The 24,032-nt window shown below is 39.3% G+C and overlaps 2 protein-coding genes and 1 non-coding gene across 21 annotated transcripts in view; 1 reads left to right on the forward strand and 2 right to left on the reverse strand.

Moving 5' to 3' along the window:
* The first annotated feature begins 1,203 nt into the window (after nt 1–1,203).
* Nucleotides 1,204–11,439, forward strand: tdrd15 (tudor domain containing 15). Its single transcript, XM_074615881.1, has 4 exons — nt 1,204–1,399; nt 3,168–3,237; nt 4,189–9,888; nt 10,952–11,439. The coding sequence occupies exons 2-4, from the start codon at nt 3,206–3,208 to the stop codon at nt 11,106–11,108; spliced, it is 5,889 nt and encodes a 1,962-aa protein (XP_074471982.1). The 5' UTR covers nt 1,204–1,399; nt 3,168–3,205; the 3' UTR covers nt 11,109–11,439.
* Nucleotides 11,440–12,732: 1,293 nt separating this feature from the next.
* Nucleotides 12,733–12,815, reverse strand: trnal-cag (transfer RNA leucine (anticodon CAG)). The gene has a single exon. It is a non-coding gene; the product is annotated as a tRNA-Leu (tRNA).
* Nucleotides 12,816–14,000: 1,185 nt separating this feature from the next.
* afdna (afadin, adherens junction formation factor a) overlaps nt 14,001–24,032 on the reverse strand; it is a 102,480-nt gene continuing 92,448 nt past the window's right edge. For 11 of the 19 annotated variants that reach the window (XM_074614702.1, XM_074614716.1, XM_074614701.1 and 8 more), the window contains 3 exons: nt 22,898–23,435; nt 17,618–17,702; nt 14,001–16,166 (listed from right to left, as the gene is read on the reverse strand). In XM_074614702.1, coding sequence (XP_074470803.1) covers nt 16,010–16,166; nt 17,618–17,702; nt 22,898–23,435 — 780 coding nt within the window. In that variant the 3' untranslated portion in view covers nt 14,001–16,009. The remainder of the gene's footprint in view (nt 16,167–17,617; nt 17,703–22,897; nt 23,436–24,032) is intronic. The other 8 variants (XM_074614715.1, XM_074614712.1, XM_074614711.1 and 5 more) reach the window with 3 other exon arrangements.

Consider the following 24,032-nt stretch of genomic DNA (forward strand, 5'->3'; position numbering starts at 1 on the left):
CGTCCAGCATTTTTCATCCAATAAAACGGATCTGAAGCTAAAAGAAAAGTGGAAACAACTGCAGTGTTGATAAACCTGACAGAGCAGCCTGAGACTAATAAAGCCGAGCTGTAGGAAGGCAGAGCTAATGAAGCCGTGGATGCATTCATCATATTTACAGAAGACTGGGGCTAATCCAGGTTATTAATGATTAACAGAAAAACCCTCATCCATCTGTCCATCCATCCATCCGGCCTCCCACACTCAGCTGGCCCTTTATACTAAGTTAGATATGTATAAAAACAATTCTCCAGTTTGCTTTCACTTTATTAAGATAGTTTTGAAAACTCAAAAACGTATAGGATACATCCGTCTTGACTGGATATTATGTTTATGTGGTAGTTGTGTAGCATGTTTATGAGTTAATTCTTAGCCCAATGAGACTTTTCCTGCTTAAATAAAGAAAAGAAAGATTTTTTAGTTTCATCCACCAAACTACAGCTGCAACTACTGATTATTTTTTATTCTAAATTAATATTTTTTTTGATTAATCGATTAATTGTTTGGTTTATAAAGTCAGAAATAGTGCAAAAAAAATTATTTTCCTAAAGCCAGAGATGACATTAAGAAATCACCTTATACATTATTTGCTTTGCCTAAAACAAACATCAATTAATCACTATTAAACAGCTGGAACTAGATCATGTTTAGCAGTTTTGTGTGGTGAGTGGTTTTAAATGATTAATCGACTATCAAAGTTGTTGTAAATTAATCTTCTGTTGTTTTCAGTTGTTTGAAAATAATGCATCTATCAACACTTTCAGTTGAAATTAAATAAGAAAAAATAAAATAACACGTAAAATTACTACTTTATAACATTATGACTTTATTCTAATAATACTACGACTTTTATTCTCGTAAAATTATGACTTTATTCTCGAAATCTCAGATATATTTTATCATAGACCTACAAATGTTTTTATGTTTTTATAATGTTTTTATGTTTTTATAACTGTTTTAATTATGTCTTAATATTCTTTTGCACTTTGTCGCAATGTTCTTGAATGTTTATGTAAAGCACTTTGAATTGCCCTGTTGCTGAAATGTGCTATACAAATAAAGCTGCCTTGCCTAAATGATGATAAAAAAAAATGATAAATAAAATTGAAAATGTAAAAAATATTTATTCTATTCCACTAATTTTTAAAAAACATCCACAGGGAGCCACTGGAGAGGAGCTAAAGAGCCACAGGTTGCTGACCCCTGATCTCTGACCTATCCTAACCATGAATGTAGAGAACAGCCTAACTGTAATCTCGCGAGAGTTCCTCCAGTTCGCTGTTCCCTCCTGGTTGGTTGCAGCATCCTGAGTAACGTCAACTTTAACTTGACATGTCGCTCACATGAGGCGGTACAAAAGGTAGGAAACAGTCTTGAATGTGAGTTGAGGAAACGTTAGACAGAAAGATGTCGGTGCTTCTATTCAATGACGGTTATCTAAGATAGAACCGACCATGATGTAGGCGAACAGTTACTCTGAAGTATGAAGTTAGTCAGCTTCATCATCGTGTAGCGTAGCTAGCTATGTTAGCTAGATTGCTAAAATCAAACAGTCTCATGCAGATCAGACAATAACCTCACATTTGTGCATTTTCATGTTATTTAAATAAAGCTAGTCTACCAATATGAATAAAATATAATTTGGGTATTTATTATTATTTTTTACATTATTATTATATAATAATAATTAACCAATATATATAATATAATATATTATAATTATAATAAGTAATATAATATAAGTATAATAATATAAGTATAATCATAATTTAATTATATATATTGTTTATATTATTATTATATAATAATATAAACAATATATATAATATATTATAATTATAATAAGTAATATAATATAAGTATAATCATAATTTAATTATATATATTGTTTATATTATTATTATTATATAATAATATAAACAATATATTATAATTATAATAAGTAATATAATATAAGTGTAATCATAATTTAATTATATATATTGTTTATATTATTATTATATAATAATATAAACAATATATTATAATTATAATAAGTAATATAATATAAGTATAATAATATAAGTATAATCATAATTTAATTATATATAATATATATTATTAATATAACACCTGTGGTGACTTGCATTGTATTTACTCTTGTAAAGTACAATATGTACAATGTCTTGTGTACAATAACGTTAACTAAACTAAACCAGAGATTTGTACGTTAACCTTTTTTTTGCACATAGCAATGGTGCTGCAGAGATTTAAAGTTGTGTAGCATAGGCCACAAGACTGCAGCACGAGTATAAGTAAGTATCTCTGACATTTTAAATTAATATATTACTGACTACTCAATTCAGACATTGTTTTAAATATAGGCCTATATATTTATTTATTATTATTTATGTGTTCAATATAAGTCACCTTTATCCTTCAACCCTCAAAAACTTTCCAGAGAAACACCATTAAACAGGAAAAATTAATAAATAAAATGTAAATAATGTGTCAAAGTTAAAGGTCCCATATTGTTCTTATTTTCAGGTTCATACTTGTACTTTTGCGTTTCTACTAGAACATGTTTACATGCTGTAATGTTAAAAAAAAAACTTTATTTCCCTCATACGGTCAGCCTAAATATACCTGTATTTACCCTCTGTCAGAAACTCTCCGTTTTAATGCATTTCAACAGAATTGCAACGGAATTGCGTTGCTAGGCAACAGCTTGGGTCCATGTTTACTTCCTGTCAGCAGATGTTATTTACATACACTGCAACAGGAAATAAACTGGGACACATTTAGAATGTTTACGTTTAAAACTGTGAAATGGTCTATATATTGTAGATTTGTGACATCACAAATGAACAGAAATCCAAACGGCTTGTTTCAAACGCACAGTTTCTGAATACGGGCTGTGTGTATTTCTCCATGGATTGAGTGTTTTGATACTTAAACAGTATTTATATATCACTTGAACCTGCTTTATAATATAAAAGACATGAAAATCTAACTTTTTACAATATGGAACCTTTAAGCTTTTCTTTAATAAGGCTTAGTATGTAAAGGTCAACATCAGTGTTGGTTTTGATCTTGTGTGTTTTAATGACAGTGAGTACATTTAGTCATCACCAGCATTTATCTTTCAGGTTCTGTATAGGATGTGACCGTTGCTGATGCTGCAGCCATGCAGTCAGTGCTGCGCTCCGACCATCAAAAGTAAGTAAATCAATGGCAATAAAGTGATGCTGGCATGTTCTTACTTATAGTATAATGTAGCAAATTTAGGAATGTTTTGTGTTTTAGTGACTGATTTAGAAGTTGACGGCTTAGCTATTAGATAAAGTTGTGATTTCGTAGTTATTTACTTTACAGATTTTCATAGTCGGAGTTGGTGGCATACACTTTAGTGTAGCAGTTATTTGGCCTCCCATTTAAAAGTGAAATTATTCTTATTTATGTTAGTTATATTTTCCTCTTTTAAACTGTTTAAGAAATAAATACTGAATGGATATACATGGACTGGATGAGTATGTACAGTATGTACATGTATACATGTTTATATACTGTATGTACAGTGTGTAGGATTTATGGCATGTGGCATTTGAGTGTCCAAATTCTGTGTGACGTTTTTGCACTACATAGCGCCCTCAAAAATGTTATATATGTGAAAATTACCGATGTGTTATTCCACACCTGACGCAAAATGATAATGAATCATGTGTCCGAAATCTCAATTTACCGCTTACTGTAGAGTATATATATATATATATATATTTTTTTTTAGGTGGGCCTTTCTTTTATGTGGCTAAGGTGCATTTTGCGTGCCGACCGTCATCTACTGTAGTAATTCACTGACTATGGATAAGTACCTCATACAACCCCACTTCAACACACCCAAACTATCCCTTTAATTATAATGGGAATAGTGACTAGGGGAGTTACACACAGCATGGGTTTCGTTTTGCTCTACACACCAGGCTCTGAAATATGTCTTACAATGGGCAGCTCCTGGTGCTTAAATAGTAATAATCGTTATTATCCACAAATGTGGAAATTTGCCCTCGGCTTCACATGTTGGTTAAAACACAATGAATGAATGACGTCGTAACCTCATCAAATGATTAACACTTTTTCAAGGTTAATAAAACAAGTTACTTGAATTTGCAGGTATGGTCCATCTGCACCATGTGCCCTTTGGCCAGTGGACCTCAAGTTAACTCACTTGGACTGGAACCCTGAAGCAACCCTGATACACTTCCAGGGACAATACATTACCATATGTGATCTTGACTATAACATCTTGCAAGGCGAAATACAGAACATACCAAAGACTAAAGCTGCAGTGGATATCGGAGAGTTTTGCCTCGTGGAAGATTTGACTTCAGGCCGCTGGTACAGAGGAAGAGTTCAGAACCGAAAAGAGGACTTGTTTGATGTTTTCCTCATAGATCACGGTAACGTCTTGAGTGTCGACATCACACGCATATCTTCCTGTTCAAACGACCTGTTCATCCTGCCTCCCAAGATAGTTTGCGGCTTTCTTGCAAATGTACTGCTGCTTCAAGGTTGTTCTCATTCTGTAGTGGAGGGGTACTTCTCAAACCTGATTGGAAGAAATGTCACAGGTTACATCCAAGCCCTTCTGCCCCATAAAGTGCTCTTGTTGGAAGCCCCTGACATCAACATTGACCTTGTCAGACATGGGTTTGGGAGGCATGTGGACACAGATACTTTCCTCCTCTTGGTGGGGATGCTCACAGAGGTGCCACTCAAACAAAACATAGAGCCAGTTCCTGACTTACTCATTGAAAAGCCAAGGGGACAAGAATTTAGCTTCAAACCGTCTTGTTTGCAGGGATACGAAGACATACTGTCTCTCTGTGGGCCTAGATTAAGTTGTGGGACACGTGCTAAAGTGCATGTAACTGCTGCTGTTCACCCTGGGCTGTTTTACTGTCAGATGACCAGTATGGAAACGGATCTTTGGGAAATGTCAAAGAAGCTGGCTGCAGTTAATGAGTGCCGAACCAAAGAACACAACCAGAAGACACCAGAAAACCTGGGTTTACTGTGCTCAGTCAAAGGCAAAGATGGGAAATGGCACAGAGGCTTTGTGCAGTTTCTCCCAGTCAACTCTCAACTTCGAGTTTTGTTCATTGACTACGGATTCTTTGAATCTGTCAAAGTTGAGAACGTCCACAGGTTGCCACCTGACTCATTTTCAACACCCATCATGGCGTTCCCATGCTCGCTCTCCTCCCTGGGTGATCAGGATGAGGCGGTCAAAACTCAGCAGTTGAGTTTTCTCAAGGCAGGCTTGCTTGGAAGAGTGTTAGATGTGGAGATCAGTAGTTTTGACGAAAAACACCACCTGTACTCTATCACAGTAATTGGTGCTGAAGATATGAAGGCACCAGAGCCCATTCAAGAGCTTCCTAGAATGAAGGTGGAGTCAGTTTTTGAGGCAGAAGATTTGTCACCTCAGTGTGGCTATTTAAACTATGAGACAATCATGGGCGAAACATTGTGTAAAACACTGGAAGCAGAAGAGGTGCATGTAGACTCTGTCTTTGTGGGCTATGTCGAGTATGTCCAGAATCCAAGCCACTTCTGGATCAGAACACATAAGCGCAATGATGAGTTTGAAGAAATGATGACAAAAATGACAGAGAACTTCAGTCAAGTGAAGCTGGATGAAGACATGCTGTTGAATCCTGAGCTTGGGACACTGTGTTGTGCAGTTTATGAAAAAGACATGCATTTCTACAGGGGTGTAGTGACAGACACTCTTGATCATGGATCTGAAGTTCTTTTTATCGATTTTGGGAACATTGAGAAAGTGCCACACATGTTGATCAAGAAGATACCTGAGGCATTTGCCAGCAAATCAGCATTTGCCTTCTGTTGTACTCTTGTTAATGTTTTTCCGTTGGATGATGTCTGGACAAGCACCGCCTCTGACCTTTTCAGACGAGCTGTGTCAAACAAAGCACTGCTAGTCCATGTTGTCCAAATGAAAAAAAACAAATTTGTTGTTGATCTCCATGACATGGGAAGTGACAACAAGCAAAGTGTCACTGACCTCCTGATCTCTGCCAAACAAGCTGCATATTGGAACAACTTTACCATACAGCCTGCGGTGCAAAACAACACAGATTTGACAGAAAAAACAAGATGCAGAAGAAATGGTGTGACATCAGACATCAGTGGGAATACAGAGCAATTGAAGGATTGTGAGGAGGAGGAGAAAACGGCCAAAAATCAAACTGAGAAGGCCCAAGCACCCGCTAGCTTCAAAGCCTTAAGCATCAAGCCTGGGTGTAATTTTGCTGTGTCTTTCTCTAACATCAAGTCTCCATCAGATTTCTGGTGCCAGCCTCTAGATAAGCGTCCAGCTTTGGAGGAACTGATGGATAAAGTTAATCAATATTACTCAACTCACACAGTTCCCCTCCAATCAGGGGATTCATGTTGTGTCGCCAAGTCACCTCAAGATGGAAAATGGTACAGGGCCTTCATCACAGAGAAACAGAACGGTCATGCCCGAGTGATGTTGGTTGACTATGGCTTTACCATCCAAATCAAGGAGCATAATCTTCAGGCAATAATGCCAGAATATGTTTTTTTGGAAGGACAAGCTTTCAGGTGCAGCCTTTACTACCAAATCGAGCCTGCTGACCCCAACAACAGTGAGGATTGGAATCTGGAGGTGTGTAAGTCGTTGAAAGACAGCGCTAGCGGGCTAAGATGTAAAGTTGTCTCACAGTTGAATGTGGAAAACAAAGAGCTGTGCAATGTTGTGGAGCTCTACAACACCAAAACCCAACAGAGCATAACAGATTTGCTCTTGGAACAGGGCCTGCCAAGAGAAGCGACAATCTCAACGAAGCAACTGTCAACAGTGTTTCCCGAGTCTTTCGTCTACTCTTCATATGACCTAAACCCTGGAAATGAAGAACAAGTCTACGTCACTCACGTTAGCAGTCAGTGGGAGGTCTACTGCCACCTTGAGAGAAACACTGAAATCATTGAAGAGCTCGAAAAGAAAATCTCAGAGGAGAGTGAGAAAATGATGCAAGCCAGTATGAGACCAGTTGTTAAGAAGCTGTTCCTGGCAAAATACGTTGATGGCAGATGGTACAGGGGTTTGGCACATCCTGTTCAGTCGCCTCTGCACCTCGGTGTGTTTTTTGTGGACTATGGAAACTCAAACATATCTGAGAGAACCCACGTCATGTCTATCCCCAGGGACTCTGCTGATTTGTTGTACACACCCATGCAGGCTGTGAAATGCCACCTTGCTTCAGTGTCCAAGGAAGAGCACTATGCAGATGTCAAAGAATGGCTTGATGGTGCAATCCTCAACAAGCAAGTGAGGGCTGTCATAGTTGGAAAGAGCGAAGATGGTTCATTTGATGTTGAACTGTTTGATGGAGATGTTAACATCAATGAGAAGGTAAAGGAGCTCATTCTCAGTCTTTCACCAAAACCAAAGACAGTTGTGAGTTTTAACATGAGCAGCACAAAGACAAAACTTAAAACTCTCCGCACAGGAAGCACAAAGACTTCAATTCAATGCAAGAGTCAACGTAAATGGCCGTTTTCAAGTTTCCCCACATTGAATGCCTCGAGACGCACTCAAGTTTGGAGTGCATCTCGCAAAAAGAAAGAAAACACCAAAAGCTATACTCATGGGAAAGCTCAGAACAAGAACACAGACGTAAAACAACAAAGAGAGTACCGAGATACAAACATAAACACAGAACAACCACAAGATATGGAGGAATCGGAGAGCCCTCAGCTCTCGTGTTTGCCGGACATGAAAGTGAGTGCAGGTTTCAGGGAGAAGTGTTTCGTCTCCCACATCAACTCGGTCAACAGTTTTTTTCTTCAACTGTCGGAGGATGAACCAGCCATCTTGAAAATGGGTGAAGATCTCAACTCAAGTATCTTCAGAGATTCCTTGAAGGCTACCCCATCTTTGAGAATCCATGACCTTGTTCTGGCTGAGTATGAGGAAGATGGAGCTCTGTATCGTTCTGCTGTGATGGACTGTGAAGGAAGTTCCCGTTTCAAAGTTGAGTTTGTGGACTATGGAAACTCAGCAGTCGTGGGGAAGGAGAAGATCTACTCCATACCAAAGGAGTGTCTCTCTCAGCCAAGATTCGGCATTTCATGCTCTCTATTGGACACAAGCACGTACGAAAATGATGCTGCTTTCACTGACGCTGTAATGGAGAAGCCTCTCATGGTTGATTTTGTCCGTCATCATGAAGTTCATTGGGAAGTCAAGGTTGAGATTCTCGACAGAGCTGTTGGTCTTCCAGCGGCACTTGAAGCATATGTTGAAAGTAGCACTGAAACCGAAAAGGAAGAGGAAACTCCTGTGGATTCATCTGAAATGGAAGAGAAAGCGAGATCCTGTGAGCAGAACTACCTGAGCGAGAATGAAACAACTAAATCCGAAAGAACCACTGTTGATGGTGAAAACTTAATGTTGAAACCAACACCTGACAAACTGTCACCTAAACTAGGAGAGCATAGAAGAGCACCCACCAGAAACAAAGGAGATTTTAAGGAGAATCAAAGAAAAATCGCAAAATCCTCTGTCAAAGCGAAAATTGATTGGGCAGATGCAATTATACCTATTCAAGCTAAAGACACAGAGAGTGGTACAGTTCTGTCGGTCCTGAGTAACAACAATTTTTACGTCAGACTAAATAAGACCAGTGAACTGCTTACTGCATTGGAAAGTTGTATAGCTGACAACCTATACAAGTGCGAAATGGTGGCTGAAGAGGACGTCAAACAAGGCCTGAGGTGCTTAGTTCAGGTAGACGAGGAAAAGCAGTGGCACAGGGCTGTCGTTAAAGATGTAGGCCAAGAAAAATGCCAGGCCCTCCTCATGGACCATGGAATAACAGAAGAAATTCCAAGTGGCTCAATCCGACGACTGTGTAGCAAGCTGACAGAAATCCCGCACCTTGCAGTTTTGTGCAAGGTGAACTGCTTTGGGTTCAGTGAGGGAGAGGGTGCTCACGAATTGTGGTTTGAAACTCTCAAACCAATGATCGGCAAAGAAGTCAAGCTGGTGTTTGTGTGTTATTCAGAAGCTGATAAACTGTGGAAGGTTGAAATAGTTGTGAATGGACTGTTCCTCATCCGTCAGATCACAACCTCACTGCAGCAGAATGAAGAGACGATCCCGTCACCCACCGAAACCCCAAATAAGAAAGCAGAAGGAGAATTGGACACAAGCCCTCCTCAGCAACTTGTCTTTGCTCCTATTGATATAGGCAAAGCGTATTCTGGCTTTGCTTCTGCAGTGACGACTCCCTTCGAGTTTTGTGTTGTTCTGGAGGACTTGCTTATCGTCATGAACAAAGTGTCAATAATGTTGGACGACCTCCCTGGGCAGATGTCTCCTCTTCCCGAAGCCCACCTCGTCCCTGGCACCTGCTGCCTGTTGAATTCAGACACCAAGAATAAATGGTGCAGGGCTGAAATCGTACATGCCGACACCACAGCGGTCCTAAACCTGGTGGATTATGGCCATTGCGAATGCATCCCGTACGAAGACTGCTCCAAGCTGAAGAGGCTTCCTGAGGACATAACGGACCTCCCAAAGGTGACGTACCCCTGCATTCTGAGAGGGGTGAAACCAGTTGGAGTGGATGGACAGTGGACCGATGGAGCAGGAGTCTTTTTCCAGCAGTGTTTGTACCAGAAGAACCTCCAGATCTTCTTCAGAGAGTTTGTGTCAAACACACACTGGAAGGTGGACATTCTGGCAGATGGCGTCCATGTTGCCAAGGAGCTGGTCGATGCCGGACATGCCAATTATATAGACATCATGCTAGGACTGAGGTAGGCTCTTATCACTTTGTATTTATGTCTTTATTATACTTGTATTGAGTGCTACAGGAATGAGTCTTAAAACCCGGAAATTAATTAGCATGTTTACACTTCCGGTTCCCTTGTCTCAAAGTCAAATGTTTTTTGGAAATGGGTTTTTAGTGAGATGCCTGAACTAAGGTCTGTGGTTAACACAAGCTTAAGAGATTTTAACATTTTGTTCTACAATATAAAATGCGTAAATATCCCACTCGTGAATTTTGAATCCTATATATGTCTTAAAAAAGGCGGTTGCTAACAAGTACCTAAATGACACAACTAAACATCATCACGCCAACTCGTCCGCCTTTACAGCTTTGTTGTGCATACTCGCACTCATGCGACTGTGGTGTAGTTCGTTTATAGTCTGGTGTTAGCTTTTTACTTCTGGCAGTTGCATTCACACTTAAAAAATCAAGTATGTAAGTATGTGTTTGCCGCAGATCTTATTTTCGGCAATAATCCAAAACCCAATGGAAAAATCCAATTGGCTTTTTGTCGAGGGAACCCAGGGCGATGCTAACTTCCTGGTTGGCGTACAAAAATATGTCATCTCTGGTGCTCTCTATTTAAGTAGCTTTTAGTCAGCCCTTCCCTTTTTCACAATTAATGTGAATTCTATGCAACACAATTTTGAGATAAGTGAAGCACTATTTAATGAAGACATTGCTTGGGCTCATTGTTTTAAAAAAGTCCTGAAATTTGTAATCAATTTTGAATTTAAAAAAAGTAGGATAAAATAGAATAAATAAGTTAAAATTAATCCAAAAAATCAGTTCTAAAATCGGCACACAATGAGCCGTCTTCACCATCAGAAGACACTGTCAACTGTAAACTTGAAAAATCACTTCTTGCAACAGGAAATTATTTTTTAATGCTTTGGAAATCAGTTTAAACTTTTTAAAATCTGGGTATTTTTCAGTAAAAATCTTTAATATCAGAAAAAAAAGTCACAACTTTGCTGCCAAAACAGGAAAAATTACATACATTTTCAAGTTAAATACATAAAATGTAACCTTATTTCTGATACATTCAGGTTCCAGGAACAGAGCCCCTGTGAAGCAGCTCCTCGTAGCCCTGACAGTGAGGAAGAGCGTGGCCAGGAAGATGAAGGCTCTGACAGGAAGTCAGATCTCTATGTTGAGTCTACTGATGAAGCAGAGGGGAAGATGCCTTGTGTCTGGATCACATAATCAATGTAAGACAATATTTTAAATACATTTTGTTTATTGGCATAAAGTGAAAGTGAAAGTGTATGTTGATCACTATAGACTGCTGGAAGATGCTTTGCTGCCAACATTTAGCCATTGGCTTTCATTCATTTCAAAATTGAGGATTGGCTTCCCTCATTGTGAATTTTTAGTCTTTAATTTTTTCCTTTTTGTAAATGTAGCTTTGTATGTAGGCTTGAATGACTTCAGATTTGCGTAGGTCTACGTGCGGTAACTTTGTTTTTGTTCTCTTCTGTTACAGGTTTTCTAATGTGAAGGCAGTCTGGTTGTATCTTGTCACTAAAATGAGCAGCGACTTTACAGCGATTCCCAATCACTCTGCGTAACATTAATCCAAGTGAGGTGCTACTTGTTGGATGTTTTGGCTAAATGTTGAGCCTCAGCACTTTCAGAGTGAGATTATATACCTTACAGTGTTATTATGTAAATGTATTTATGGTGAAACAGATTTGTTTTGTTTTGTTGACTTAGTATAGAAGATTTGTAAGTCAGTAGCACCATGTTCCTTAAAAGTGCAAGCAATTTGAGTTAGTGAACTGTTTTGTTATGATTTAAATTAGGTTTTCTCCTCATACACTCATACTTTTTACATTAATAATGTTGATGGATGTTCAGATTTTTTTACTGTTTAGAGTGTTTTATGTTTAAAAAAGAAAAGATGAAGTTTTAGTGACTCAATTTTTCCAGATTAAAAAAAAAAGAGTTTTGTTTGAACCTTTACAGTTAGTGCCTTCTGTTGATTACATTTTGAGTTGAATGGGGAAAAAAACAATTAAATCTTTATTGATACTTATTTTGCTCTCACATAATTTGTTGTCTTAACTAGTAGTGGGACAGATGTTCATTTAGGGGTGCGGGAAAACTGAGAAATCCTGAAATGACCCCTATAGAAATTCAAATTCATGTTCCATCACTAGAGAGCGCTGTTGAGCCATGATTGATTGTTCACAGTAAGTCGTGTGGACGCTACATCATGCATCCCTAACCATTCAACCAGTATTAAGTGGTGTCTGTTTACATTGGAGTTTTACCAATTGGGAAACTAACATTACAGTATGTGAGGTACAGTAATGGCTGTCAAACCCAACTTACCATTGCTGTTTTAGCAGTTTTTACTTGTTACGAATGTAAAAAGTGTAAATTACAAGACTTCTGTGAACCTTTCTTTGTTTTTTCAGTGAATGGAAGGATCACAAACCAAACCACCTGACCCTAAATATGATCTTTGAAGTTTGCAGGTGTTTTTAATACAAACTCCACACGGTATAGGTGTTTTATTTAAATTGTTTCATTAATAACTAAAATATTAACAGGAGCGATGTTTTGGATCAAAGGTACGCATACATATGTCACACAATTATAGTAAGGATACACAGGAATACAGAAATGTAATTGAACTAAACTACAGTATTTAAGAGTTGGTGGGCTATACTAAAAAAAAAAATGTTTTAAATGTCCTCCTCATTCACCTATTCACACATGCTAATGTAATGTTAGCAAGTTTTAGGTAGCAGGGAATTGATTAATAGTCAAAAAGTAAATGCTGTTTCACCGTTATTCATAATGTGTCCCTAGAAAAAGATGTTGTCAGAAGGGGGATTCGAACCCCCGCCTCCAGAGGAGACTGCGACCTGAACGCAGCGCCTTAGACCGCTCGGCCATCCTGACATCTGGTGGTAACCAGCCAGAAATCACATATTTAAAGTATGTACATGATCTGAAGGTGTGATTATTAACGCCTTTTATTTCAATATAAATGTTTGTATTTTAAAACAAAAATCAAATAACATTTTTTTTGTTCTTTAATATCCGTTTTATGAAAAGAAAATCGAATGAACAAAAGATACCCTAACCCACAGCGTTATTATTACCGGTTTATGTAAAGTAGATGTAGTTTGTTTTCATGTTTCATCTTCCTCTGTTTACTCTGTGACTGCGTGGTCATGCGAGTCTACTCTGGATGACGTAGTGCCGTTCTGGAATGTAGGCTAATTAATAATTCCATTCAAGTGTGACCCGTGGCGAAAAAAAAGTAATCTAGTATGTCGAACATTTCATGAAAAAAGTAATAGTATAGCATGTTGAAAATTTCATGAAAAAAAGGTAATAGTATAGTCTATCGAAAATTTCATGAAAAAGTCATATTAAAGTATGTTGAAAATTTAATGAAAAAAACGTCTTAGTAGTGTGCCGAAAATTTCATTTAAAAAATGTCATAGTATAGAATGTGGAAAATTTCATGAAAAAAAAGTCATAGTATGTGGAAAAATTTAATGGAAAAAAAAACGGTCATAGTATAGTTTGTCGAAAATTTCATGAAAAAGTCATAATCTAGCATGTTGAAAATTTCATGAAAAAAGTCAGTTTGTCAAAAATGTCATTAAAAAAAGTCATAATATAGTATGTGGAAAAGTTTATGAAAAAAAGTAATAGTTCAGCATGTCTAAAATTTCATGAAAAAAAGGTCATAGTATAGCATGTCGAAAATTTCATGAAAAAAAAGTAATAGTCTGTCGAAAATTTCATGAAAAAAAGTCAGTCTAGCATGTTGAAAATTTCATGAAAAAAACGTCATAGTATAGAATGTGGAAAATTGAATGAAAAAACGTCATAGTATAGCATGTCGAAAATTTAATGAAAAAAACAGTAATAGTATGTTGAAAATTGTATGAAAAAAACTTTATGGTATAGTATGTCGAAAATGTCATGAAAAAGTCATAGTATAGAATGTCGAACATTTTATAAAAAAAATTCATAATTTAGCAAGTATAAAGTATTATAAAATTGAAATGCTCAAGTAAAGTACAACTAACACAATTTTTGATAGTGACAAAAGACCACACGTCAAGCCTGCACTGTTGAAAAAATCTGTATTTATTAATGATTTACAAAAGGCTAAACATGAAACCATTTAAATGATTCAGTTCATTTTGAAACCTAAAAAGGAGTTGTTGTTGTTGTGGGGGGAGAGGAGACAGTGTAGTCTGTAGTGTTTTTACAGGTCAGTTATTATAACAGCATCTTATCTCATCATGTAGAATCTGTTTTAGTGGAGGCTCCTGGAGAGGAAAATTAAATAGATCCACACACAGGATGGAGTCAAACTGCAGAAGAGAGATACATTTGAAACTATTTTTCATCTGTTTACTTTAAAACTGGGACACACACTGGGGTTTAAAGTGTGTTGGTGAAAGTGATTATGGTAATTGTGTGTATATATATTTGTACAATCACAATTCTGTGACCTTGACTCCAGTCCTAAAAAAAACAAAAAAACATCTGGATCTCCCCAAATTACAGCTGGTGTAAAAACAGAACACTTTTCTGTCTCTAATGCAGAAAAACAGAGATTACCACAGTACGAGAGGTCCCAAATGTAACCCACTTCTCAAAACAGTTTGCAGATACATAGTTAACATTAAAAACAAGTTTTTGTGCAAGTATGTTTTTTTTTCCACAAGGTTTGAAATAAATATCTGTAAAGCAAACAAGGACTTAAAGGGACAGTTTGGGTGTTTTGAAGAGAGGTACTTATCCATAGTTGGGTGTGCTCAGACTCATTTAAGGTGGGCTGTTAAAGTGGACCAGCGTGTACACTTAAACAGATATCAATTTGTTTAGGTGAGCCTTTCTTTTAGGTGGCTAAAATACGTTTTACTCCCGGGCTGGTTCTCCAAACTGGGGGCGTGCCGACCGTGATCTACTGTAGATAATACACTGACTACGGAGAAGTACCTCATACAACCCCACTTCAAAACACCTGAAGTATCCATTTAAAGAGTAATTCCTTTTTTTTTTAAATTGTGAAAACCAACATTAATCACATTGTGAGTGAAAGAAATCCTATTTCTGGTTTGAATTTAAGGTACAATCAAATTAATCTCACACAACTGCAAAAAATGACTAATAGTTTTAAAATAAGATTACCTCATATTGGGGCGAACACTTAAAAAAAATTGAACTCCACTGACCATGAGGAGCAGCAGGGAGACGGTACAGTTTTAGCAGTACTTCCTGTTGGATTTTTCTGTCACCAAAATGCTGTTAAATCACATTAGTTCTGCAGTTTTTAGTAGCTTGGCAGGTTTCTACAGTAGTAAAAGAGTGAGACAGTTGTGGACCCAAATATTTACAGTAATGTTGTGCACTTAAAGATCCTTCTCCAGACTGTAGGATTCTCCTCTGGAGAATCTTTCAGAGTTTATCTAAAACATCACAAAGAAAAAAATCCCATGCTTTCTTGCTACGGAATGAAATAACAGTGTTTCCACTCACTGAGAATTTAATTTAAAAAAAACAAGAAAATGAAGATTGGTCTGGAGCTCAACCGTGGGCATTTCTGCTGGCAATTAAAAGTGTGAAAACAACATGATGCAGAAAAAGAGCATTAAAATAACACCATAAAATTGTTCATATTTCAGTGAGCTATTTAAAAAAAACAAAAAAACTTAAAATGAGAATAAACCTTTCTCCATCCCCTCGCCCCAAGAACCATTTTATAAACAAAAATATATCCCCCTTTGTCGTGTGATTCTCAAATTCTCACTAGATACAATTACAACTTTTTTACAGTGCTTTATCATTATATATCTTTGACAGACATTAACGAGGGGAAGAAAAGTTTTAAGCCATAAATGTCTCTCCTATTGCAACGATATAGCTACGTCAAAAAAGTGAATGGTCCAGTTATTCAAAGATTAAAATAAAAGGGGGAAAACAACACAAACAGGAGGAGACAGTCAGTGGTGGGGAAGCGGGTGACGACTCTCTCTCGAACCCGGTTCTTGTTCCAGGAGCACCTTAATGTTACCTTGGAGATGTCGTCGTTAAGGTGGCGCTGGAAGGTGAAAGGCTCGGGTCGACTACTTGGTGTTGAGCTCGTTCTCCAGCTCCATGAGTTTGCGTGAAGCTTTGACCTTGTTGGAAACCTCTTTCCCATGAGAGAAGAGACGCTGGCGCTCCTTGAAGGTCAGACTCTCTGGAGGAGCGCCGCCGGGGATCGAATTCTCCTGCTCCTGACTGCAACACACACACACACACACACAATGTACGTTTTACTCAGTGGTGCAATGTAACTAAGTACATTTACTCAAGTACTGTGCTTAAATAAAGTACAAGTATCTCAAATATATGCTCGAGTCTTTTCTTTTCATGCCACTTTCTACTTCTACTCCACTACATCTGAGAGGGAAATGTTGTACTTTTTACTGCACTACTTTATCTGACAGCTTTAGTTACTTTACTAATTAAGATTTTTTTGCTAACAATACATATGAAAATGTACAAGTACAGCTGAAACTATTAGTCGATTGATTGAAAATGAATTGGTAACTATTTAGAAGGTCCAGTGTGTAGGATGTGGCGGTATCTAGCGGTGAAGTGAGGAGATCTACGGTGGCCGACGCAAAAATGCGAATAACCCTCTCTAGAGCCATTTGGAGCAGAGACGGTACATAGTGTGTGTAATTGGGAAGTGAGTGGTGAAGCAAGAGAGAGAGAGAGAGAGCGGCGGTGACAGGAGCAAGGAACGTTATCGACTCTGGCCCAAGCAGGAAAAGTTAGTTTAGGTAGAGGGACGTCTGGAATACCCTGCTAAGTCTGCTGCCCTGCAACCTGGCCTCGTATCAGCGGAAGATGATGGTTGGATGGATGGTACTACTGCACTAATGTGCCAAATGATTTGAGTCCTTGCATGATGACAGTATTTCACAGCAGTAATCCTATCAGAATACATTTCTAAAGTAACCCTGCCAACCTTGACTTTAAGTACATTTTCCTGATATACTTACATTCTTTTACTTATAAGTAGGGCGCAAATTCATTTTAACACCACTAATTTATTTAATGCATTTACGCAATTGATGTTTCGGAGGGTGTAGCAGGCTCAGTTTTAAAGCTAGTAGCAGTACCTGTGAGGGTTTCTGGACCATAATTGCTATCATTGTTTTGTGTTGTTAATTGATTTCCAATAATAAATATATATGTACATTTGCATAAAGCAGCATATTTGCCCACTCCCATGTTGATAAGAGTATTAAATACTTGACAAATCTCTCTTTAAGGTACATTTTGAACAGATAAAAAATGTGCGATTAATTGTGATTAACTATGGACAATCATGCAATTCATTGCGATTCAATATTTTAATCGATTGACAGCGCTACTTAAGTTACATTTTCAATGCAGGACCTGTATTGCAGTAACAGTACAACACATCTCACCCAACACTATATATAATATATATATATAGTTAAAAAGTCTTAATACTAAATTATAATATTGCAGAATTTCAATTCTTAAACAAACTGGCAACTTAACATTCGATACAACAAAGAGATTCCTTCAGATTTCCTTAGTAGCAAAGTCTTAAAAAATACATGTTTTAGCTGTTGTGAGCAAAATGTTGACCAACTTGTATCAATGAATTAGTCCAACTAATCAGAAACCAGAGACAAGAAAAAGTGTCTCACCTCTTTGTCCATTTGTCTCGCGGGTCGTTGTAGACTTCTCCTGTTCCTACAACTCCTGCCGAGTTTCCAGTGTACGAGTTAAATCCTGTCGAAGGTTCAGGAGTCACACGGCAGACAGACAGAGCAGAGAGAGAAGAGTCAGCATCGTTCATATTACAGCTTCTGTTATGCAAAAACATCGGAGATAGAAGCTGCTGGCTGATGGCTGTCAAGATCTCTGGTACCCGTCTCCCATTACTCCCATCATTTATAAGAAATTGCAGACATTTCTGCATTTTAATGTCACAGAAACAAAACTGTGGAAAACGTATTATTTCCCCATAACAGTATTGATTATTGAGACCCTGGTCGCCAGTAACCAGCAGCTTCTCCAGTCGACATCACTTCATTTCCCACAGACCAGCCTGAGCAGAAGGAAGGAAGAGAGGGAACGGGTTCTGGAGAAGCATTAAGGCAGAAACAATCAGATCTCATTAAAGTAGAGCAGCGAGCCAAGAGAAGAGAGAAAGAGAGAGCGTTAAAAAAAGCTGTTAAAGGGCCATTCCAAAGCAGCAAAAATGGTCTGTGGAAGTGTCGGTGGGATCCGAGGCCAAGGTCACCGTCAAGATTTAGATCCAATATTGAACTTATAAAAAAATATTGAATCGATCATAGTTATAGTAGGATTTACTAAATATTTGGACTTCAAATCAAGCCAAGTCGTGAAGAAAAAAAACTCATAAATAGATGTAAAAACCTACATCCTGGGCTTGTTTAACGCCCGGTGGAACTACTGTAACACGAGGAGGGTGACCCCGACCTTTGACCCCAAATAGACGTTAATCAGTTGGCTCATGCGTCCCTGTGTCTTTTCCAAACCCCCAGCAACGTCCAGCCTAAAGCGAGACGCAGCTGGAGCCAGATCTGCCTGAGTGGTTCACAACTATGTGACCCAGGAGTCTTGCAGAGTTTTATTTCCGAACAAAATACTACAGCAGGAAAGAGAAAAATGATTAGTTCCACTCTGCTGATTCAAGATTATATAAGTATAAGTCGAGCAATATTCAGTATTTCTCTTGTTGTCAACAAATCCCATGAAAAGACCGACAATGAATCCATCCTATAAATAAAATTCTGATGATACAAAAAAACACAGAAAATGTGCTCCTATTGTCATTACTGTTTATGGAAGACAGTATGTTGGGGCTAATGTGTCACCTGATCCTGCATTACAGAGTGTGGCCACTAGACCAACATGCCCCACCTAGCGCTGTTCGTGGTGTCTTGGTAAATACTCAACTAGAGCACCAAATGTGTATTAATCCGCAGCTTAAAATAATCCCAACAAAGAAACTATTTACTCCTGTTTGAGTAACGTTTTCTGAAAGCCTCGCTTTCACTACGCAATTCTGTCTGCCGCTCCATTTACGTCACAAAGGAAGTGATTGCACAACCAAAACAGGAAGATGATAGCGCTTTTGTTTCCCCCCCGGTAGCTAACGGTAGCTATCTATCCCAAGTTACCAATGATTATCAATGTAAGTTCTTTGCAGTTACTATCCCCAGTAGTGGAAAAGGTGGACGGTGGAACAACCGACGTAACTGTGGAAAACAAAATGCAGTGTGCCTTGTGTTGTTGGTACTTGTTGTTGCTAGGTTTTGAAGAAAACAATCCGGTTGTCTTCAGGGCGACAGCGGCGCCAACGATAATACCACTTGGAAACGCTACATTTACGTCTTCAGTTTAAACAAAGGGGATCGGGGCTGTGTTCCACAGACGGGATCGGGGCGTACTAACAACTTCTTGTTTTTGGTGTTTTCAAGGGATTTGTTGACAGACAGAAAAATAGAGAATAATGCCAGTAAGCTAATCAGTTATGTGTTTAAATAGAGGAAATAAAACCCTGCAGATTCTCTTCATGGCACAATATTTTACACCACAGGTTGAGCGGAAACTCTGGATCCAAAACGATTGAAACCAATTCCTGAAAGCAGGGTTTCAACCCTACCAGACTGCAGGTATTGACCCAGGACTTTAGACATTAAACATCTCAAGTCTACTTGGGAGTCCAAATGCATGTTGGTCTGGTGTTTCAGATGAAATGGAAGAGGGGGTTGGTACAGTTCAGATGCAGACACAGTGACAGGGTGTGAACCCAGATGGATTCATCCAGCTGGCAGCTCCTGAGCTCTTTTCTTTGGGGTTTATAGCGCGAAAACAGAGAGAAAGAGATCTGAAGTGTAGTTTGGGACGGGATCAAGCCGGGTCCCACTTCAGCCCCGAAACCACATAAACACAAACTGGCAGAGAACAAAGTAACCACAGTGAAACAACCCTTGTTCAAGGCCAGTAACATTCCTCTGTGGAGCCAGAAGAGATGAGAATTATACTTCTGGCACTGATTGAAAAATCTCCAGATTCACAAAAAAAAGTAATCCGCTGGCTTTTCACAGATTCTCAAAGGTTGTGAATGTTTTTCTTTTGACTCTGGTTCAGTTATCTTTGTGAGGCCAGTGGCGTCTAAAAAAAAAAACTCTTTTGTTTTTGATTTTCTGTACCAACACGCAGTTTTTGTTAGAACATCCGTCTCTGGGGACGATCTGGATTTGTTCTTCCTTTGTAGCTTTCTCCAGTTCGTGCACCTTCTGGGGCAAACTGGCGGCAGTGTTGTTTTTTTCTTGTGGTTTCATTCTGATTAACACAAATATCTGCGTTTCAAGAAGAGGCCACATGTTTTATTAAAGTCAGACTCAGAGCTTTTGGAGCTGCCAGCTGATTCAAATCACACACACAATTCAATACATCTTGGAGAGTCATATGTCAGGGGGAGCCAGAGACTCAGGTGCCGTTTGGTCACCTGAACCTGCCGCAATGCCCTGTGGGAGTTGTAGTAAGGTTTAGTAAAGCTGCAGCGTTAGACAGCAGAGACACAGACTGATATGAAAGGACAAGCCGGGATCAGCTGACAGAGCCGAAACAGGCAGACAACAAAAGCACGTACAAGGAGTCACATTACTGGGAAGGCAGATTAACAGACAGACAGGCAAAGTGGGGAAAAAGGAAGCAAAGATAAATAAAGAAGAAATAAAGACAGCAGCCTGGTGGAAGCTACGCACAGGCAGTAAAAAGCAACAGACATCAAGCCGGTTACTGGGATGAACTGCTGGCAGCCAGAGTGCAGTGGTGTGTGTTTAAGATGCATGTATGTGTGTGTGTGTGGTGTGAGGGGGGGGGGGGGGGTGAGACATGCGGATTATATTTCTGAGGGAGGTAGGGGGGGTTTGGGTAGGTAGGTAGGTAGTGGGACATTAGTGGGATGATTTTCTGATTCGAGTGACAAATGCAATACACAGTTGTCCATGAGGTCCTGGATGTGTTTTAGTGTTCAATAAGCAGCGGGGGGGTGGAGGGAGTTTATTTTGGAGGTGCAGGCAGCCGTTTCCTGGACCTCAGGTAGTGATGGCATTCAGACTGTGCTGCATTAGTAGCTCTGTTTGTCTGTGGGTGTTCAAATAGCTTAATTAAGCCTTAATATAAAGTCATGTTTGCTTGTGACCAGAGGGATTTTTGGTACCTTACTTTCACATTTATAAAATAGGGCTGTCAAAGTTAATGCAAGTTCGTTTTAACGCCACTAATTTCTTTAACGCATTAACGCACAATGTGATTTTTAGGTTGTAGCGGACTCAGTTTTAAAGATCGAGTGAAGATACTGGCATCATGTGAAACTAGAACTAGCTTGTCGTGATTAAATAACGCTTTAAACTTTTGCTAAATTTAGGCGAGGAAAAACTGGCGTGTCCATTTTCAAAGGGGTCCCTTGACCTCTGACCTCAAGATATGTGAATGAAAATGGGTTCTATGGGTACCCACAAGTAAGAGTATTGAATACTTGACAAATCTCCTTTTAAGGTACATTTTGAACAGATAAAACATGTGTTAGTGTTCATTTGTGATTAATCGTGATTAAATATTTTAATCGATTGACAGCCATAGTTTTTTCTGATCGTCTCTTCTGTTAATCATCAACTCCTTAGATTTATCTTGCCTAATTAGTTAGACAAAAGGACAAATAAAATTAGAATCATCTTCATACCAATGTTTTTTTGGCATATACCTAAAAAAAGGCCAAAAATATATATATATAACAATACCAGTTTGCACGGAAAGTGTCTGGGATAAAATTATGGGAGCAAAAAAATTCTACACAGCTGCCAACTGACTGGAGCGTGACCCCTCTACAGTTAGATACTGCTTTCCAACAATGAGGCCTTTAGAAGAAAAGCTATGATACATATCTTAACATAACATTTGACAAGGATAAACCAAGAGAAACAGCTGTTTAATATTTGATATATTCTAAGAAAGACTGCTTGATAAATATAGAGGAGCTATGACCCGAGCATGACCTTTAAAATCTGGACTATAAGCAGCTGTAATGGATGAGTGCCACTAGGAGGCGCTGTGGTTTGAGCAGACTGAGTTTGATCCAGCTTGATGACAAGAAGATTTAGACCTTTTAAAAAACAACCACAGACAAAGGAGAGGCCTTTCACTCAACACACTGCTGCATGTGTGCATTTTTGTTCATGAAATGAGAGCGGATTCTTTTTTGTTTTTTTAATCGAGTGATTGATGAGGTGGTGTGAAGCCAATGGTGTGTCTCCTTCCCTTTAAAAGCCAACACCGCTAAGCAGAGCCACGGGGGCAGGAAGGGGGCGGGCGTGCAGACTGACGGCTGGCCTCGCCCCCTCGTCCCAAGCAGCGACAAACCAGACACAAAGGAGGCGGCGAGCGACAACACCAACAGTACTATGATTGGCTCTGATGGGTCTCAATCTGCAGCAAAAAGGTGGTGGCGTGATTATCGATTGCTTTTTCTGTTCACTAGTGCTGATCGAGGGGTTGGGGGGGGGGAGTTTGATTGGAGGAACATGTGGAGGGGAAAATAATTACTGGTGGAGGTGTTCAAACAAACAAACATAAAAAATCGGATTTGCTCGAAGAGAGGGAGGGAAATTTCCACATATATAAAATAAACATAAAGTGATGAACGGAGGGGGGGACTGATTGACGACAAAAAAATTTGGACAAACACGTAAAGAAGGAAAAAAGTAGACGCTGGAAATGAAAAAAAGGCAGAACACCTCTCTACTGAAGGTACAAACTAAAGACAAAGTAGCTCTAAACTATGAAGGAGTGGGTAGTAAATGAAGAGATGAGTGAATGAGAGGGAGGTATGGGAGCTGTGGAGGGCGCTGTGGCGAGCCTGACTCCTCTCTCCTCTCATCCGGGTCTACCTTTAAAGCCTCCTGGGGGGATGGAGCTGGGTTTGGCAGGAAGGGGGGGACCTGTACTGTTGGAGTTGTTGACTGGCAGCTGGAACGAGCTAGACAGGAAGATGCCGTCAGAAAGAGGGCGGGGCTTGCGCGCAGTGGGCGGCGGCTGAGGCTTGCTGTGTGAGGCGGAGGCCGGGAGGTCGCCGTACGACTTCCTGGTCGCCGATAGCTTCACCTGACCTGATTGATTGCCGCCGCCACTCCCTGCTTTGGTGGCTTCCTCCTCGTCTTCCTCATCGCCCGCGTAGGAGACAAACTTGGCGGTGTAGAGCGTGTCGGGAGAGGCGACCTGGGTTTTGAGGTAGGAGGTGTTTCTCTGTGGGGGGGGCGGGGGGGTGTTAGTAGGGTTGTGGGGGGCGGGGGGTTGGTAATCCCGGGGCAGCGGGGGTCGGTACAGACCGGCCGGGTCGTCAGGCGTCAGCAGCTTTCTCTCGGCCTCCTCGTGCTGCCGGCGCCGCTCGGCCTCCAGGCGAGTGTAGTACTCCTCCTCCTGTCTCCTCTAAGGGAGGGACAACCTGTTAGTAAGCTCCACTCTCATTGGCTCTCACCTCAGCAATGGACACTAACTGGCTAATCAGCTGGGGGGAATATTCAACTAGTCAAAAAGCTCCACTTCGTTGCTGCTGCTACCACCAGTAAAAAACACATCTGTCTACCATTCCAGATTCTTCTGGGCCTAACAACACCTGCTCTTACAATATACAAAGATCTGGTACAGTACAAACACCAAGTCCACCATGTCTACCATGTCTACCAATTTAACTGAACTGAAGCATACCAGGTCCGAGATCAGGGGCCACATTTATAAAATGGTTTAACGATCAAATTCCATCTTAAGCAATGAGTTCAATCAGAATTATACAATAAAATAACTTTATAAATACGTATTTTGATGTAGAAATGACCTCTACGGCATGCATTTCCTTTTGGTTAAATTGAGGTTTGGAAGTGCATATTAGCATAAATACGATCAAGTAACATTATTATAAAACTTACTTTAAGGTGGAAATGATCTTATATTTACAAAACCTGTGCAGTGTGTACACTATGGTTAAAAGAAAATCAAGTGTGTGGCCAAACTCTACTCTACTCTATT

This window comes from Sebastes fasciatus, chromosome 18 (assembly GCF_043250625.1).
Source record: "Sebastes fasciatus isolate fSebFas1 chromosome 18, fSebFas1.pri, whole genome shotgun sequence".
NCBI lineage: Eukaryota > Metazoa > Chordata > Actinopteri > Perciformes > Sebastidae > Sebastes > Sebastes fasciatus.